At 39.4% G+C, this 18,234-nt stretch overlaps 2 protein-coding genes across 2 annotated transcripts; one reads left to right on the top strand and one right to left on the bottom strand.

Annotated features, from left to right (window-relative positions):
• Positions 1 to 2,217: 2,217 nt before the first annotated feature.
• LOC307019100 (sialidase-3-like) lies at positions 2,218 to 5,098 on the bottom strand. Its single transcript, XM_079649724.1, has 3 exons — positions 4,857 to 5,098; positions 4,455 to 4,694; positions 2,218 to 4,344 (listed from the first exon to the last, which is right to left on the bottom strand). The coding sequence occupies exons 2-3, from the start codon at positions 4,677 to 4,679 to the stop codon at positions 3,337 to 3,339; spliced, it is 1,233 nt and encodes a 410-aa protein (XP_079505850.1). The 5' UTR covers positions 4,680 to 4,694; positions 4,857 to 5,098; the 3' UTR covers positions 2,218 to 3,336.
• Positions 5,099 to 5,507: 409 nt separating this feature from the next.
• xrra1 (X-ray radiation resistance associated 1) lies at positions 5,508 to 15,138 on the top strand. The gene is made up of 16 exons (XM_079649722.1): positions 5,508 to 5,733; positions 6,396 to 6,541; positions 6,646 to 6,717; positions 6,801 to 6,873; positions 6,964 to 7,061; positions 7,964 to 8,112; positions 10,533 to 10,625; positions 10,707 to 10,825; positions 10,914 to 10,999; positions 11,085 to 11,178; positions 11,252 to 11,370; positions 11,463 to 11,639; positions 11,726 to 11,867; positions 11,994 to 12,109; positions 12,231 to 12,336; positions 12,419 to 15,138. Exons 1-16 carry the CDS (start codon positions 5,643 to 5,645, stop codon positions 12,601 to 12,603), a joined length of 1,866 nt encoding a protein of 621 aa, XP_079505848.1. The 5' UTR covers positions 5,508 to 5,642; the 3' UTR covers positions 12,604 to 15,138.
• Positions 15,139 to 18,234: the final 3,096 nt, after the last annotated feature.

Genomic DNA, 18,234 nt, shown 5'->3' with positions numbered 1-18,234 from the left:
CTCTGCTGCTATTTCCTCATTTTATAAATCTGCACTCATAACTTGAACAAGCAAAACGAGACAGATAACTACATTGAACCCTGAACAGGTTTGGTTGCTTTATTTCTACAGCTAGTGAAGCTCTGAATGCACCTTTTGGTCGGCTTCCTGGTGTTAGGCAAATCAAAACGTTGATCATCTCCGGGGCTCTGCAAAAACGAGAACTACAAGGAGCTACTTGTGAAATCTCCCACAGACTACTGTTTGTGTAAACGAATACATAGATTAAACTGTTACCTTTATAACTGCATGTTTCTCATTCTGGCAGTTACAAACTTGTAGCTTGCTTGTATATTATTTTGTGACAAACAGCTTTGTTTAGCAGACTCACTCATTATACAGTATGTTTAACAAGGGCTGAGACATACTAAATATCTGATGGCAAAGTTGAATTGTTTACCATGTGGACATATATTCAATTGCATATACAAATACAGAGCATAGGCAGGTACCACATTTGTCTGACACATGTACATACAGTAGGATATACTTGGAAGAATAGTGAGTTGGTTATTAAGAAATAAAAAAAACGTTTGGATTTCCTAACTATCAAGTTGGATCAAATACAAACTTTACCTGCAATTAACTCTTCCTAAAAAACGGTAAGAAATACCAAACCATACAATATCTTCACTGCTTTAGAAAATCAAAATGGTACTCAAACTGCAAACTAAATGGACTCCTCCATAATGTCCCTCAGGCCCCTGAGTCATACAAATGGATGTTACAGGAACAATGTGAGAGCTGTGAGTCCAGCCCTGATCTGTGCCGAGTCCACTGGGACAACACATGCTCACCACAAACACAAAACATCTGCCAGCCTCTCGTTTCTCGACTCCCAAATGTCATCGGAGTGATAAAGGTAACATATGTGTTTATCACCGAGAGCCACCCTCTGATAAAGATTATCATATGTGCTGTAAAATATTGGATTTGTCACCGCCAACGCTGTCGGGGATAAACAGGTTTCACTGCATGATTCATTTTTTTCTGGAGAAGCTGTTGGGACAAGGTGATGAAAAACAGTGAGAAAGGATGAAGCTGGCCACATATCAGATTTACAAGCCCCAACATTGAATCAATACAGTTTCTTGCCTAGTTGTTGCTTTTATACCAGTTCATTGATTATTGGAATGAAGACCGTATCTGCTGCTGTGTACCAAAGGGTGCATACTGCATGTCTCATTACAACTATTGAAATGAAGCAGGCCAATCTGTCAGTATGAGCTGAGTGCTCACACTCAGTGAAGTTCAGGTATTTTATTCCTCTGAGCTGTCCTTTCGCCTCGATGGTTGTCGAAAAACACTTAAACGCACACATCAGTGAGTCACTCCATCGCACTGGTTGACCATCCTGCTTAATACTTGGTGAAATAATCCACAGCTGAAAATAGTCCCAGAGATCTGCAGCATTTACTTCTGTTTGAGGAACGTTTGACAGTGTCCAGCTGTTCCACTTGATTAAACTTACTAAGCCTTAACAATGTAACTATGTGTTCATGGCCTGTTATCATGTTTAATAAACGTCTTCAGTAGGAGCACATGATGTCTGGAGGGCGTAACACAGTAACATGTAATAGTATTTCCATTGGATTTGACAATAATAACATTAACATAACGCTTAACCTTTGAGGCTGCAATACGATTTGTGAGAACTTGCAGTGTACCCGTAAGAGTGGTATTAGTGAATTTTCCTTTGGCAAAGCACTCACTTTAAGCATGTCATGACACTGCTAGTCTCGTTGGTTAAATGCAATTTAGCAAACACTACCACTTTCCTAACAGTAGAGGTATTTTTTGTGGAAAAAAATAAAGAAAATCCACATTTATCCGCATCTAAAAGGCTCCTTCCTGTCCTTAATTCAGTCCGGCTTTCAGCACATCTGCTGAATCCCCTTCCATTCCCCACCGGCCACTATATAACAAAAGTCCTTCACATCACTTCGACATGTCCTCCGTCTCCTTTAGCTGCTGAGGGAATCCAATTATCCCTACAGCCAATAAAGTGTTCTTCGAAGCTGCTTTTTAAAAACACACCCATGCTGTATATTATATCCCCATCCCTATATGAGAGTTGATAATTATTTTAAATGTTCTTCTTCCCTACATTCAGTTGTTAAAAGCAATAATAATTACACTATCAGATTAGAAATAATACAAAAGCAAACAAAAGATGAATTGCTTGATCACAGTAACTTTTATTTTCTACTAAAACACATGTTTCATGCAGGATTGGTCACTTTCCACAACAGCCAACAAAAACACAATGAAACTAGTTCAGAGCCACCTGGAGGCATTTGGCCACACAACATTAGGCAAGATGGACGCAAGGTTGAGTGTGTGCACATTTCAGTTATAGATATAGTGAGTCTTCTTCTGCTGTTTCATGCCGTTACATGCTTTCATTTGATAACCAACAGCCAGCCAATCATACCTGGTCATGACACTGTATTAACTTTATGATGCCAAGGGAAAAAAAATGTCTGTTAAGAAATAATAAAACAAAAGAACCAAGTGAAATATTGCTTTGGAAAATAATAATATCTATGTACAGTACAAAGTAGCGCAGGCACATGCTTTTGACAGTAGTATAAACTCATAGATGTGGTACAGTTTGGTTTGTCTCCTTATTGATTAGGGTTGGCTGTGTCAATTAAAGGATTTAAAAAATATTTTCTGTCTATTTTTTTATGCCAACTTCGCAGCGCGCACTGCGACCTACACAAAGGGCTATGCACTGATAGGCTGCAGCACAGCTTAAGTTTAACCAGTGGAGTAGATAGAAGGCATATGTGAATCAGAGTATACTAAATGTGAAGGAGAGGCTGAGCACGCAGGAAAGTCTACGCTCTACTATACAAGGCCTGCTATGATCTTCATATCAAAATAAAAGAGGTAGGCTGATTCTCTCCACTGCTCAGGATATACTGACAGTTTAATTAGATGCAAAAATGGGCATTGATGTACTTGTCAAACATGCTACACACAAAGCCTGTTGCAAAGATGACAGTCCAGCACAGCATGCTTGAAATCAGACACCCAACCGATTAAAAATAGTTTTTCTTTTTTCTTACACACGCTGCTTGCATATCAATACGATTAAGACTTGGATTACTTTTTCATGTAAACGAGGAGACAACAAAACACACGAATCATGCATGCTTTAATCTCCTGACTGTAGAACAACAGTAAACACAGACGGATGTTACTGCACAGAATATTTAGTAGCCTTTGCTTGGATTTTTAGATTGCAGGAGAATGTTAAGAGAGCTTTGTTGATAGAGAAAAAAAAGCAATTCAGCACATTTTCTTGTCTTTCTTACTGCCCGTCTGCATGACATCATTGAGGTTAAACGACATGAACGCAATCTGCTCAAGTTCACTCTCTTTCCCGCACTCCATCAAGCACGAGAACTGATCCTTGTCTCCGTTGTAAGCCAGGTCTGAGTATCCGCTGGGCCCGCTGTGGATGATCCTGGGCCTGTCCCACCCTGATGAGTGCAGGGGGGATCGGTTCAAATACACACCCATGTCCCTTCTACTAGACTTGTTGGTCGGGTGGATGAAGAGGAGCCAGGTCTGAGTGTCTGGAGACAAGAGCGACGTGCCACAAGCTTTGCTTTCAGCGTCATCGTTGGGGACAAATTCAGGGGCAGGGAAGCCGATGACGCTGCCCTGACACCCTGAAGGCGGCTCCACCAGCTCTGGAGCAATGTGGGGTTTGTCAAAATACACACCGCTGTTTTCACTGAGGGCCTCACACCTGTGGCCCCCAGTGTTACGAGCATTGCAGTAAAGATGACTCCTGCCCTCGTGGTCTATGATCTCTGCCATTTCGCACTCACATGACTTTTTTCGAAGCATCTTACCTATATGCCACGTCTGGCCAAAGTCCTCGCTATAAACTGACAGAGCACGTGGGTAGACTGTGAAGGGAATGGGGTAGGAACAGCATCTGTAAGGGACGTAATAGGCGTACGCTGGGATGATCAATCTGCCGTTCTCCAGCTGAACACCGTGGCCCGGGCCCACAGCGAACGTGGCCCACTTATGGATAGTATCACCAATCACACTTTGTGTTAAGTCTCTCGCTTGACTCCAGGTTTGCCCGTCATCGCTGCTGCTGACACAGCAGAGGCGCGTCTTGTTCTTACCTGTGAGAATCTGCCTTATCTCTGTAGTGTTTCCCAAGATACAGATGAAAAATAAAAACAGTGTTTTGCTGTTTTTTTCGTATACAGGGCAGGGGTTCATAGTGCGGTGGTTTGGGAGGCATGCTGTTGATAGCTCCTGACTGGACGACCACTGAAAAACATTACAAGACAAGAGTTAGAAAAGATGAGCATAGATCACGTTACCAGGTATCAGTATTTAAGCAAAGGTTAATATGCTGGTTTATGCAAGTGAATAATAACCTGAACAGATCCATCATCCTTCAACATTCCTCTTCTCATAACAAGGATTTTGGCATCATGGTCACAGGGTGAGGATCTTTTCTCTGCAAAGGCGAGGAAGGTGTGAATGTGCCTCAGATAAATGAGAGCAGGGATTCTGTATGTTATCCCACTTGGCTCCTTTTCAAACAAAGTTGTTTTGACTGGTTCATCTCCACTGCGACTCTTTGATGGTGTATTTCCCATGGTGGATCAGATTTCCTGCGAATTTAACATGTGCCAAATATATGAAAAGTGCTGGTTTGGTATAACAATGTTGAGACAGAAAGAGTTCACAGTCCAACAGCTCCTCATAAACACATATGACAGCGTTGTGACAAATTGCACATAACGTATAGTGTGCATGCAGAATAAAATGCTCACCTTCACTTGTTAGTCTTCACATTTGACACCCTTGATCTTTTCGTTAACGGCATTATACCGTCTAATATCACGCCATAAGAGAGACCTCTAATTTTCACGACACTGATGCTATGGGTCCATCTGAAAAGAAGACGGCTCTGAAGCGAAACATACACTCTCTGTTACTTCCGGGTTCGCTCAGACGTCTTGTTTAACAATAAATACGTAAGCTAGAACTGTAGTTTCAGTTTTAATTCAAGCATTCCTCGTTTACCCGTGGTTTCACATAACCTAAATGAGATATAAAGTGGCTACTTAGTATTGGAAGACAGGAGTTATCAGAAACACGGACTCACGCATGCGCAGTGTTGTCAATTCAGTTTAGACGCAAGCTATCTAAACTGTGTAAAATGAACAGGGGTTGATCGTTTATCCGTCTTTGTAAGTCGTACACGGCGTGTTGTGCATGAAAAACGATGGCATATTCATAACACTATATGTGCAATGTTTTAAAGTACCTTCGCCTGCATGGGCAGACCGTTCTTATTATACATCCATGGGGCAGACCTCTATCTTACCAGTGAAGTCAATCTTTGACTAGATAGTCTCGACATGTTTTCTCTTTACCGCCTCCTGCCGGACGGGAGGACGGCTCTCGTCTTACATGCTGTTGCTAGGATACAGAGGACTACAGTGTAGCTCCAGACCAAAATATTTTGAAGTATTTCTAAATTACCTCGCGAATAGCCTCATTAACACTTACGTGCTAAGTTGTTTGCTGATAAATGGATATCACAAGCAAACAAGATGACTGAAGCGTCCTATAAATGTGATAATGGAGAAAAGAATCTCACCAAATGTTTCCCACCCCGGACATTGCTCAGCCGGAGGAAAGAAGGTATGTTAAAAACGATACAAGTTACTTACAATATACATGAAGGCTCCCATACTACAGATTTACATACCCTTTGCTGTCCAGTGAAATTTCAAATTTTTGTTATTGGGATTGTTTGTCATAAACTAAAAAGTGTTCATTTCTGGATGAATAAGAGTATCCTACTTCTTAAGCTAAATACACTATTCAAAACGCCTCTTTGAATAGAAGTATAAACGCAGTCACAAAGATGAAAACAGGGCTATTGTTCTGAGCTCATTAAAAGTTATTTTCAGAGAAACATGTTTTTTTTTTTTACAGAAAAGCAAAACTAAAAACACTACTACTACAATATTATATTATTTGATAGAATATGATGTGTTGCTGAGGATTAAACTACCAAGTAGTAGGCTACACCCGGGAGTTAAAAAAAATAGCACAACATCACAACATTAAAATGCAGCAAACACATTTTATGCAGTAACAATATATATCCAAAAAAGTAATAATAGCAAACTACTGATGAGGCAGGATTTTGACTTTAAAGGAGCCTTTTCACAGTGTGTACTTTGAGGGAAATAAAGGATCTGAATAGCCTTTTTCTTCCCCCACTGGGTTATTAATTATACATTTGTAAATCTGCATGTAATGTCTGCTGATTATATTTCAATTCAACTTTGCTGTAGCGGCTGGACATTTGCTTGAATATCAGAGAACGACAGACGAGCAGAACCACAGGAATGTGCGTAGAAGAATAAAAGAGACTCATGAAGAATGTGGGAACAGCAGGGGGGCTGAGACCCCTCATAACACATTAGATGGGATTTTACTGGTAAGGCTCTGAAACATATTATAGATGTGCTTATTTGACAAAATTGTAGCAAGATCGTTTTTTTTCTTTCGGTGACCACAAACAATCACAATGTTCTTTTGTAGCTCCAGTTACATTGTGTTGATAATCCGTCTGAGCTGTGCTCCGTTGACATCAGTGAGCAGAAACTGAACTCTGTAAGAATGACTTTTCACACATTTTAACTGTTTGAAACTCAGGGGGTAAAACTCTTTTAATATTTGTTTCTTCATGGGCACAGGTCAAGCCAGAAGAGCTCAAGGTGTTTGACAATGTAGTTCACATTGATGCATCTATTAACTCCCTTTCTTTAGGTGATTATTGTATACATCATGCAGACTTTCCTTCAATAAGACGTTGTGCCTCTTGCAAACTTGTTTCTTTAAGACAATGTGTTTTTACAGGGTCTTTCAGCAGTTTTGTTTCTTTAAAGCAACTCAATCTGTCATTAAATGGGATCAGCAACATAACGTTTCAAGCTGCTGACTTCCCTCATCTCCAGGTAAGGGACTTTCTCTTATTTAATAGACCACTATTACGTTCTTAAAATTGTATATTTGGGTTTTGACCTGCCACATGGGTAACAATATAACTTGACATGCCCATTTAGTCAAACCATGACATCTAAACATTATATATTCATCCAAAATGTGTTCTATTAGCTTGTTTCCCCTCTGCATTGATCTTAAATAGTGAGAAAACAATGTTCATTGCACATCTAGGTTGTGTATATCTGCCTATATCATGCCTTTACATTATTAAAATTACAGCAACAAAAAATGACAAGGATCGACTATTATTTGTGTCTAATATCCAGGGTTCTTACGGTCATTAAAAACCTGGAAAAGTCATGGAAATTCAAAATGCAAATTCCAGGCCCTGGAAAGGTTATGGAAAACAATATTTTTCCCAAGGTTTTGAAAAAGTCATGGAAATTTAACTAAAGTTGCATCAAATATAATTTATATTTGATCTAATCGCCAAAATAGTAATACTATAATGATAATAAATACTGTATCGTATAGCAATGAAATGTAAAATGGCATTTAACTGACGAGGTATTTTGCTGGTGAGAGATTTTAGTTGCTTTAGCATGTAGGAGCTAGTAAGCCTATTTGATTTGTTTTAGAAAGGCACAACATGTTTCATATGCAGACCTTATTTTCCTGTTCCATGTTAAAATAAACCATTTTCAGTGATACGCTGAGAAAGAGTAATTTTTTTGGTCATGGAAAATTAGGTAAAGGTCATGGAGAAGTCATGGAAAAGTCATTGAAAATCATTGGTGAAAAACTGTATGAACCCTGTAGCCTATATCAATAATATTTCCAAATGAAATATTTCAAACCTGTACTCTGCACATGAGCAACAACTTTACCTAACAATTTCTTTAAATCTTTACAGGTTTTGGATTTGTCCTACAACAGTTTGTCTGCAGAGGATATTGTTTCCTTGGGTCGGCTTCCACATCTAAAACGCCTTCACCTGACTGGAAATCAGCTTCATCATCTTCCTCCTAATCTGGGTTCCTCCAACCATGACCCGTCCCACCTGTTCGTACCTTACTTTTCATTGGGCAGGCATAAAGGCATCATGAAGTGTCAAGTTTAATAATAATAAAATACATTTAATTTCAAAGCGCTTTTTCAGGTTCTCAAAGACGCTTTACAGTGGTAATAAAACGAGATAAAATAGAATAAAACATATTAAAACAGCAACACAACATAATTCACAAATTAAAAGCCAATCTGAAGAGGTGTGTTTTGGTCAGTGTTTTGAAAGTGGGGGGGGTTTAAATTTATTCTTGACATTTCATCTTTATTCTCAAAATGCCCAACACATCTTCCTCCTCTTCCTTTCCCCCCTTTACCTGGCACTACCACTCTTTTGTAGAATAGGTGCAGAGGCACTTTCACACCGCAGTACTTTTCCCACAAAGGTTCATGAGAACTTAGTTAATCAGAACTCTTTAGTTCTGATGAACTAAATACAGATCGCGTTCACACCGGAATAAGTCCCTGGGGGTGGATTAGGCAAATGAAGCCGCTGACGTCACTTCTTCTTCTTCTGCTTTGGGTTTACTGGCAGGCCGCAAACAACTTCACGGCGTATACTGCCGCCCAAAATCCCCGGCCGGAAGTCCCCGGAGTTGGGGACTGCATTCAGTAGAAGCTGCTGGGACTCCCAGCAGCTTCTACTGAAGCCTTCCGAGTAATCACCAGAACGCCGACACCTCCTCATCTCCACCGCTCCCATGTTTTATTTTGTTTTGCCATAAATTAGTCTCTCTGCGTTTCTGCGCTGGGCTAATGCTAATAATGCTAATCCGAGGATAATAAAATGGTGGCTTCATAACACTTTTTTTGAGTTTTACGGGGCGTGGTTTGCAATCCGCCCAGCCAATCAGAAATATAGCTCTTTTCTCACAAGAGAGCCGCATGAGAGTCCCTGCTCTCTAGCAGGGACGGAAAAGGGGGTAAAAAGGTTCTCATGAACTAATTTTAGCTCCGGCTCTTTTTGGTGTGAACGCGACATTTCGGAACTATATCGGAACTAAAGTGGGAAAAGTACTCCGGTGTGAACGCGGCTATTGAGAGTGTCAAGGTATTATATTTTATTTAGAGCATTCAAACTCCTTACTTAAAAAATCCTTCACTTATGAGCAGATGATACTGTGACAATTCAGATGCTACATTTGTTAATAGGGTTACTGTTTACCTGTTTAGTTTGATTTACATTTGCCCAAATGAATCCACTCCTCTGCTCTCAGTTTTGCTTATTTATTCTGGAAAAAATGTCAACAGCACAAGAAGATAATTGATCAAGTCTTGCCAGAGTGGGATTTCTTTTCTGTCCTTCACTTCACACACAGCTCTGTGTATTGGCTCTGTGAGACAGGGCCTACTTTCCATTTAAAAGATATGACAAAAAAAACCTATTATGTGAGTCATGGAAAAGCTGGCAGAATTAAATACAATTAATCTGCTTCAGTGTTTCGAGGACAAATAAGTATCTAACAACATGATGTCTGCTTTTTAAATCTATTATTGCAGAATGTACTTTATATTGATGTTTTGAAGCATAGTAGGCTACAATATCTTCTATCACAATGCCTTTGTGGTTGCAGTTAAGAGTGTACACTAGGGCTGTGCGATTATGGCAAAAATCATAATTACGATTATTTTGGTCAATAATTGATATCACGATTATTAAATACGATTATTCATTGACTTTAAAAACGTCCATTTATTGAACTTTAAAACAAATACAAATAATAATTTGAACAGTATATTTTTAACTGTTGATTATCCTGAACGTGTAATTCAACTGGAAAAAACCAATACAAAAATAAATAAAATAAATGATACATTTAAATAATAAATACCAATAAACAAGATCAACAAATATTTTGGAGCGCGCTTCAACAAGTTACTAAACATATATAAATATGATAAATAAAAATAAATTAGATCAAATATGTTGCAGTGCACTGTCACAACCTAGCAAAGCAAAATAATTATTTTTTTCGATTATATTGTTTTCGTAATTGTGGCAGGCCAAAATCGTAATTGCGATTGAAATACGATTAATTGCACAGCCCTAGTGTACACAGTTATTCAACTAATAATGATGACAATGATAAACAGTACAAGTATGATTTCACAACACAACAACTTGTCTTAAGCGTTACTTACTGTACAGAGAGAGGCCGCAAACTGCAATGCATGTATATAAAGTTTTCAAATTGACCAAGAGGGGGTGCACAAAATGCTCTAAATTCACACTCCTGAATCTAGTGTAGCAACTGTGGAGACATCTGATACACCTGCTGGACAGCCAGGTTCACAAAGAGCAGGAAGTGGTGTGCCCACAAACTGTATGTCGTATGTTACTGTACACATTCATGCATTCATCAATGTTTGTGTGGAAGTCATAGTCTTAGTGAATTGTGTTGTTTGTTCTGTGTTTACAGGCCAGACGCACAGTTTGGAGCTCTTGAGGTCCTGATGCTGGACGATAACAAACTGTCCTCTGGAGTCTTCAACAGTCTGGCAAACCTTAAGAGGTCACAATGTGGTTGAAGTATTACTCGAGGCAGTCTCTAATGTCACAATGCGTACACAAATCTTTTAATTATCTTTTACAGGCTGAAGTATCTAAACCTGCAGGGGAACCATATTTCTGAAATTACATTTTCGCAAATTGAGGGCTATTCCAGGCCTTTTCAGACTTCTGTTGAAGAGCAAACGAACAAAGAGGGTTTTGGTAAATGCTTGATGTCATTTAAAAATAACCTAACAATGGATCTGCATTAAAAAAAAAAAATCAAAAATCTCTTTATTCCTTGATCCAGGCCACACTGAGACAAATCCTAATGCTGCTGAAAGATCCAGCTTCCCACTACCTGAGCTTCAGTTTCTCAATTTGGGAAACAACAAGGTGTGTTGGATCAATTGTTCTAATATAGCAAATACAACCGCTTTTTAAAATCAGCTAACATGTCTCATCAGTGTTTCTTCATCAGATTTCGGAGGAGGAAGCGCTGATGGCGGTCGCTCTTTTCCCGATGCTTCGAGAAATTGACATTCACTCCAACCCACTGACCACACAGAGGAGCGGTAAGGCTTCTCTCCTCCGGTAAGAGAATTTTTCGGAATATTCAATGTTAAAATCTTTCTTTCTTGGACACAGGAGATCCTCCCTTACTGACCTATTACCTCAAAGCAAAACTGGGGATTAGGATCAATCGCAAAAAGACCCAAGAGGCATTGCAGCTCTCGCTGAAGGTGTCCCCTGACCCTAAATGGAAGGTAACATCTGCTCTGCTTCGATTTTTGATTGTGACCAGCCAGATTTTCTTTTTACGAGAGTCACTTCAATTGGTGACATCTTTGCGTCACAGTTCATAGAAAGACCCCCCAAAGTGTTGAAGAAGCCCCTGTTGATGGAGGCACCCTGTCCCACCCAAACTCATGTGGAGAAAAGCGAGTCGACTGCAGAGAAAACACCAGAATCTGAGAGCGGGAATTGCAGAGACGACACCTTCCAAGAGAGCACAGAGCACTTCTTTGTTACTCAGGTATGTGCACGTCCAGTTTTTTTTTTTTTTTTTTTAATGTTCTACCTCTCTGCAAATATGCTCTCAGAGTGTTATTTCATGTTCAGGCAACACAAGTTCCTGAATTTGAGTGTGATCTTCAAGCTGATGAAAAAGAGATTTCAGCGAACAAAGCCGATACCATTCCTGAAAGATTCTACGAAATGTTGATGGACACAAAACCGAGTCCCGATGCGGTGGAGCCTGTCGGTGAGGGCGGCACTTTCTCCCGCAGCTGTTTATTTTTGGACATTTTTCTAAAGCCTTTAAACGTTCGGCTTTACAATTCCCCCTTAGTTTAGGGGAATATTCATGTTTTCTTTCTTCTTTCAACAGGAATTCAAACAGCTGTTCGGATGCTGGAACACAAACTGAAGAATCTGAATGTTTACAGAGACTCAAAACCAAAACTTGATAGCATCCAGATGCCTTACAGCAAAAGAGAGAAAAGGGTCTCATATATTGCTTTCACCCTCAATATTACTGTCAAATTGAAGTAAAGGCAGCCAGGGCTATAAAGAATAAAAGACGTTGTTATCGCCTTTGAGTCCTGACTTTTAAATCTGTTCGCAGATTAAGGAGCTCCCGCCATTGAAGCCGATAAAGCAGCCAACTGAAAGGGTGGATAAACTGATAAAGGAAATGAAGGAGAGTACAACGATCAGAGAAGTCCCCTTAAGTACGAACATTTCTGATGCAGTGAATGTCCGCTAACTCTACATGTCATGACCTTTCTCTATATAACACTCTGTTCTCTGCAGGCAGGGCCATACACGGCACCGGTGTTAACAAGCAGGAGCAAAAGGAAGCTCTGTCGCTGCTGAGGGACATTAAGACAAAGCACAAGATGGTCCATAGGAAAACAATGGAACGAGCAGCCAGCATAGAGTCCGATAGAAACACCGACCAAAACGGAGCTGAACCCCCACCTGTACAGATGCTCTAATACATATTCAACCCTCAGATTAACTGTGAATTTCTTTCTTCCTTTGATAACATTTCCTTGATGTTGACATGCAACTGGTGTGAATGGAATGGGTGAGAAAACCAACCTTGTGTGAAATTGTAAGTGCTTTCATATCGCTTTGCCTTTATTAAGATTGATTGCTCATAGCAAAGATGAAACTGAGAAGCAAGACGGAAACAAATATTTTCTAAGTCTGATAACTATCTTGTGTTTAGACAGGTTCATATTTGTATGTTGTTCCTCTACTGTGACATGTTTACATGCTTTAATGTTCAAAAAGCTCTTTATTTGTCTAGCCTCTACAGACCATGACATGCACAAGAACCTTTATAACAGGAAAGGAGAACCCCAAAAAGCATAATGGAGCCTCTAATTAAATGTTTCATCTGTGAAACAGATTGGGGAGAAATATGCCTTTTATGTGCCGTTTCATTTACTTAATTTATTAACACACGTAACAGCCAAAAGTAGATTCTCTTCAGCTGTTTACACATTAAAGTTACTCAGAAGAGCCATTCCTCCTGCTGTTATGTCATAAACCACAAATAGAAAACTATTCAGAGAAAATCCTGATACAGTTTTTCTCTAAAAACTATTTTAAAGAGAGAATGTGTCAGGAGACTATTTATTTTGACTCGCCTTCCAGGTCTTGTGTATTTAATACTGTAGGCAAAAGTTTATTTTCAACAACAAACCTATTGTCTATAGCTAGCAAGGGATCCTTACTGTATGTAGAATCCTTTTGTTGGATCTGGCTGTGAACATCTGTATTGAGCAGGAACAAGAATATTTAGTTGTTTGTAATCCAAACAGACCCCCATCAGTTCAATATCTTTCATTGAAAGGTCATGTGTGACATCTCCTGCGGGCTTACAATAAAAAAAGCATTTATTTCTGGTCATCAATCAATCAATGTTTATTTATATAGCCCAATATCACAAATGTTACATTTGTCTCAGTGGACTTCACAGTTTGTACAGAATATCAGTATGACAATACGACACCCTCTGTCCTTAGACCCTCACATCGTACAAGGAAAGACTTCCAGAGAAAACCCCCACAGTTTAAAGGGGAACATGAGAGAAACCTCAGGGAGAGCAACAGAGGAGGGATCCCTCTCCCAGGACGGACAGACGTGCAATAGATGCCGTGTGTAAATTGAAAAGATAATACATTTGCAACATAGGTAGTCCATGTTCTGTTCGTTCCCCTTGTGACTTCAGCCTCCTCTTAAATATGATTTAAATCGTGCAGAGCAGCTTGCAGATGTGGAATGCAGCTTCAGCCCAATAAATCAATACGCACTCTGCAGATATTTCATGGGAATATACATGATCATATTCATGTCTGCTTGTTTTCCTGCTGCTGGTGAATATCATATATAATGCATAGCAGGGGCTTTGTGTACGCAGCCAGCAGATACTTTATGTAGGCTGTCAACCGGTGATATGCAATTTAAATTTGAAAGATTTGTTCTCCAAACGTTTTAGAAACAATATATTTTCTTTTCTGTTTGTATCTTCTCCTTTTAAAAGACTTCATATTTCATCTGCATCAATTTCCAAATTATTTGCTTATCATTTTTCCAAATAACCAACCAGATTAAAACAAATGGCCACGCTTCTAAAGACACAAATAAAACTGAAAGCAGTAACTTTGTCAAGATGGAATTTGGTTTCTTATGCTCACCAAAAGAGGACCATAAACAATCCGAAATATCAGAAGTACAAAATTACAACAACATATTTTATCTAACAGTACGGTGAAATTTGACACAGAACAGTTTATTTGGTAAATAATTTCATTTTTACATTTAAAGACAATCTCCTTAATCAGGCACACATAGCCTTCAGTCTGTAGACAATGTGCCAAATGACAAAGACGAGACACACTGCAGAAATACAACTTTCAAGCTTTACACAGCAGAGCTTATCTGTGTTATAAAAATATCCCACAGTGTCTGACGTCACAGGTACTAAAAATATATGATGCTTAACGTAATTGAACATTTATTTTTTCTCACAATAGCTGTATTGTTTATGCTGCACACAGGCTCAAGTGCAACTCAAGCCTATTCAAGCCAAGTCAAATGTCCTTCTTCTAAGACTTGTTGTTTCTGTCAGTGACATAATGGAGTTGTTCTTCAGCCAGTGAGTCCTGCCATTGTTTTCCCTGACAAAACCGCTGTTACTAAGTCGTTCTAAAGTGATAATTCAATACTTCAGGTTGCATAAGTGCAGTGTTTTCATTCAGCACTTACATCATTCTAGAAAAAAAATAGCCTTTTGTTTTCAAAGTTTCATACAAGTGAGTTTTCCTCAGTTTTGGGCAATGACCGGTCACAGGAACGGCTGTTATATTTCAGAAGGGACTCACTGACTTCAGCACAGACTCATAAAAATATCTGAAACCATTTTTCCTAACACAAACACGAGATGGTGATAACAGTGTTTGGATGAATACCTTTCTGGTTCTGTCACCAGCTATGTTGTCATAAATAAACCTTGTTTTGTAGCGTTTGGTTGTTGCTCTCCTTCCCATAGTTACATTTAGTCATTTCTATACATAATTAATACCAGTTGATAATTTGTTTGAACTATAAAGTAATCAAACAAAATGTGGGTTATTAGCTTGCATTATCTTTGAATGCATCACATTACTCCTGGTCACAAAAGCTTGCCTCTACTTTTTCCCTCTTCTCTTCAACCCTGCAATTATTCGGCATTAGGAGAAAAGACTGTATAGTGAATTAAAAAGAATCCACAACGACGACAACATGCTTCCCTTTTCAGTCTTACCGGGGATGAGGTGATCATCTTTAAACAACGAAGGAGACATTTCTTTTTATTGTTGGCATGTTATATTATTTTGTTTATATTTATCATGTAACACTTGGTGAAGATGACAAGCTGCACGGGGGTGTATAAATAGGGTCTGGTATTGTGCAACCGCTTGGTAAACATCCAGCTAAACTTCATCCAACGACAGGAAAATAATATTTTTTTAAGATTGCCTTTAGAATTTCTTGTGTATTAATGGCAACTGCAAAGAGGATATTGAGACATGTAAATTGCCATTATAAACACCATTTTTAAAGCTGGACTCCAATGCTTGTGTATTGCACTTTCCTTACGTTGGGGGACTCAAAAGAGACTACAAGATCGAAGCAGGAGAGACAGAAATATCCTGACTTTAACTTCCTTTAGTTCAAAACGCTGGACCCTATACTTTCCACAATGCAACTTCCATGAGAATGTTTCTGTCTGGTATCATATTCAGACTTTACACGTCAAGACTGCAACACAGTCCTAGATGACAGTATGAAGTCTCTATATCCAAGCCAATATATCCATGAGGATATCACTGTTTCCTAATTTTCTCTGACTTGAGGATGTCGTACAACCATTTCCATTAAGTTATGTGAACTCTAAACCGGGGGAATACTCCTTTATTTGTTACTTTGGTTAACTTTAAACTTTTAAAAATGTAACAATGTGACGTTCTTGCTATTCAAGCAGAAATCTTTCCTACTGATATTTTTGAACTTATAGATTTCAAGCATGTTTAACAAATGAAAACAGTCTATTGATGTGACAAATCTCTTCAAGACTGACGATTATTTCACAATCCACACATGGCTGAAATTTGTTTCTTACAAATATGTTCATATTCCAGAGATTTCATTGAAATTATCACAAGGATAGTTGTAGAGTGAAGCCGATAGATACATGTCTACTATTATTTGTACTGGACCCTTCCTCACAATAACATCAAAGCAGAATAAACAGCCAAAAAGGCTCTGTTGTGTTTTCCCCATGTAACCTCTTTTGTTCTTGGAATAAGAAACTGATGAGGTGAGTTATTAACTAAAAACACATTTTCATTCTCTCAGTGATATACAAACTCTGGCAGGAGAGGAGAGATACCCTGTCCAAGAGGGGGGGAAAGGAGAAAGAGACGAGGAGAAGGCATAGATGGTCTGCTATGTTACGCAAGACGGATTGTTGTTTATAAGGTTGGTTTCTTTGTGTACGTATATTTCAACGCAGCACATTCTCACATCTGGAGCAGTCATCGCTACAATAAAGCCTTTCGAAATGTTTGTGTAAGATGTGTTAGACTCTCAAAATGAGGGCCAACTGTTAAGCCTGGATAAAATCCCTTTGGAGGCTCAGGCATCACATTTGGCTCAGGAATAAATAGGCCTGAATCAACACTCCTGATTAATCAGTGCCAAAGAGTTCACTGCGGACCGGACCTATTCATTAGTTGTTTGTGATGGGACAATTGAACTGTAACACACTTATCATGTAATCCTGGAAAGGGCTTGAATAATGTGGATGGCATCTGAAAACGAGGACATTATTTGTTACAGATCATAACCGTTGTTGTTGTTGTTTCATCCCGTGAAACAACAGATCTCACTGTGGTCTGTCTTTAATGGCTTACAGTCACTACGAGCATGTGTTGTGAACACTAAACTGAGAGTAGGTGACCAATCTTTTAATGACATGTATGCTTGTGTTGTCCATGTTCATTTTGGCCTGACTCCAATCTTTGTCTAAATTAAAGGATCAAGGCCAACTTAATTAATTAGAGTGCGAGGGTGTAACAAACGAGTTTTCTTTATAGATTTCGGAAATATTTTCATGAACTATAAACTCAGGGGTTATGCTGGGCGCCTTAATCAGTTATGAAAGCAAAACATCTATCAAACTGAATTAACTTAACACAGCTTGGCTCCCTTTGAATCAAAAGACCGCCTGATGGATTTGCAATGCTTCAGTTCCTCTCAAACACAGTATGCATTAGAGACCTGTTGCAGCACATTAAACATTAATGTATTCATATTTTGGAATCAGTTCAACTCAGCCGCTTCCTAATACAGTGTGGTTACCACAAAGTAGAAAGTAAAGCTGTTGGGAAATCCTTTAAAGGGGCCCCATTAGGCTCATTTTCAGGTTCTTGTATGTAGTGCCTCTACTGTGACATGTCTCCAGGATTTCATGTTCAAAAAGCTCGTTATTTGTCTCATACTGCCTGTGCTGCAGCACCTTTTTTCACCCTCTGTCTGAAACCAGAGTCCAGTCTGCTCTGATTGGTTAGCTGGCCAGCTCTGTTCTGATTGGTCAACCGTTAAGAGATGTCCCGCCCCATAGCCTTCCATGTGTTGGAGCGCTAGCCAATAGCAGCACCAGTGTTACATAGTGATGTCACTAAGTAACTAAGTAGTCAAATGGAGGCAGTGGGGGGGGGGGGGGGGGGGACACACACACACAGGGATTTTAGGAAAGGGAAAACCCCAAAAAGCACAATGGGCCTCTTTAACACTTAATATAAATACACACACACACACACACACACACACACACACACACACACACACACACACACACACACACACACACACACACACACACACACACACACACACACAGACACACACACACACACACACACACACACACACACACACACACACACACACACACACACACACAAACCACACACAGAGAGAGAGAGAGCTGACCGACTGCATGATGATTGATAACTACTGACTGCCCCCAGCTGTTACAATAGTTGGAGCCAAGACTAAGCATGCATAGCTGA

The sequence above is a fragment of the Notothenia rossii genome (assembly GCF_949606895.1).
Source record: "Notothenia rossii genome assembly, chromosome: 9".
Classification (NCBI taxonomy): domain Eukaryota; kingdom Metazoa; phylum Chordata; class Actinopteri; order Perciformes; family Nototheniidae; genus Notothenia; species Notothenia rossii.
The sequence above is the reverse complement of the archived record's forward strand: the minus strand, read 5'-3'. Positions and strand labels throughout refer to the sequence as shown.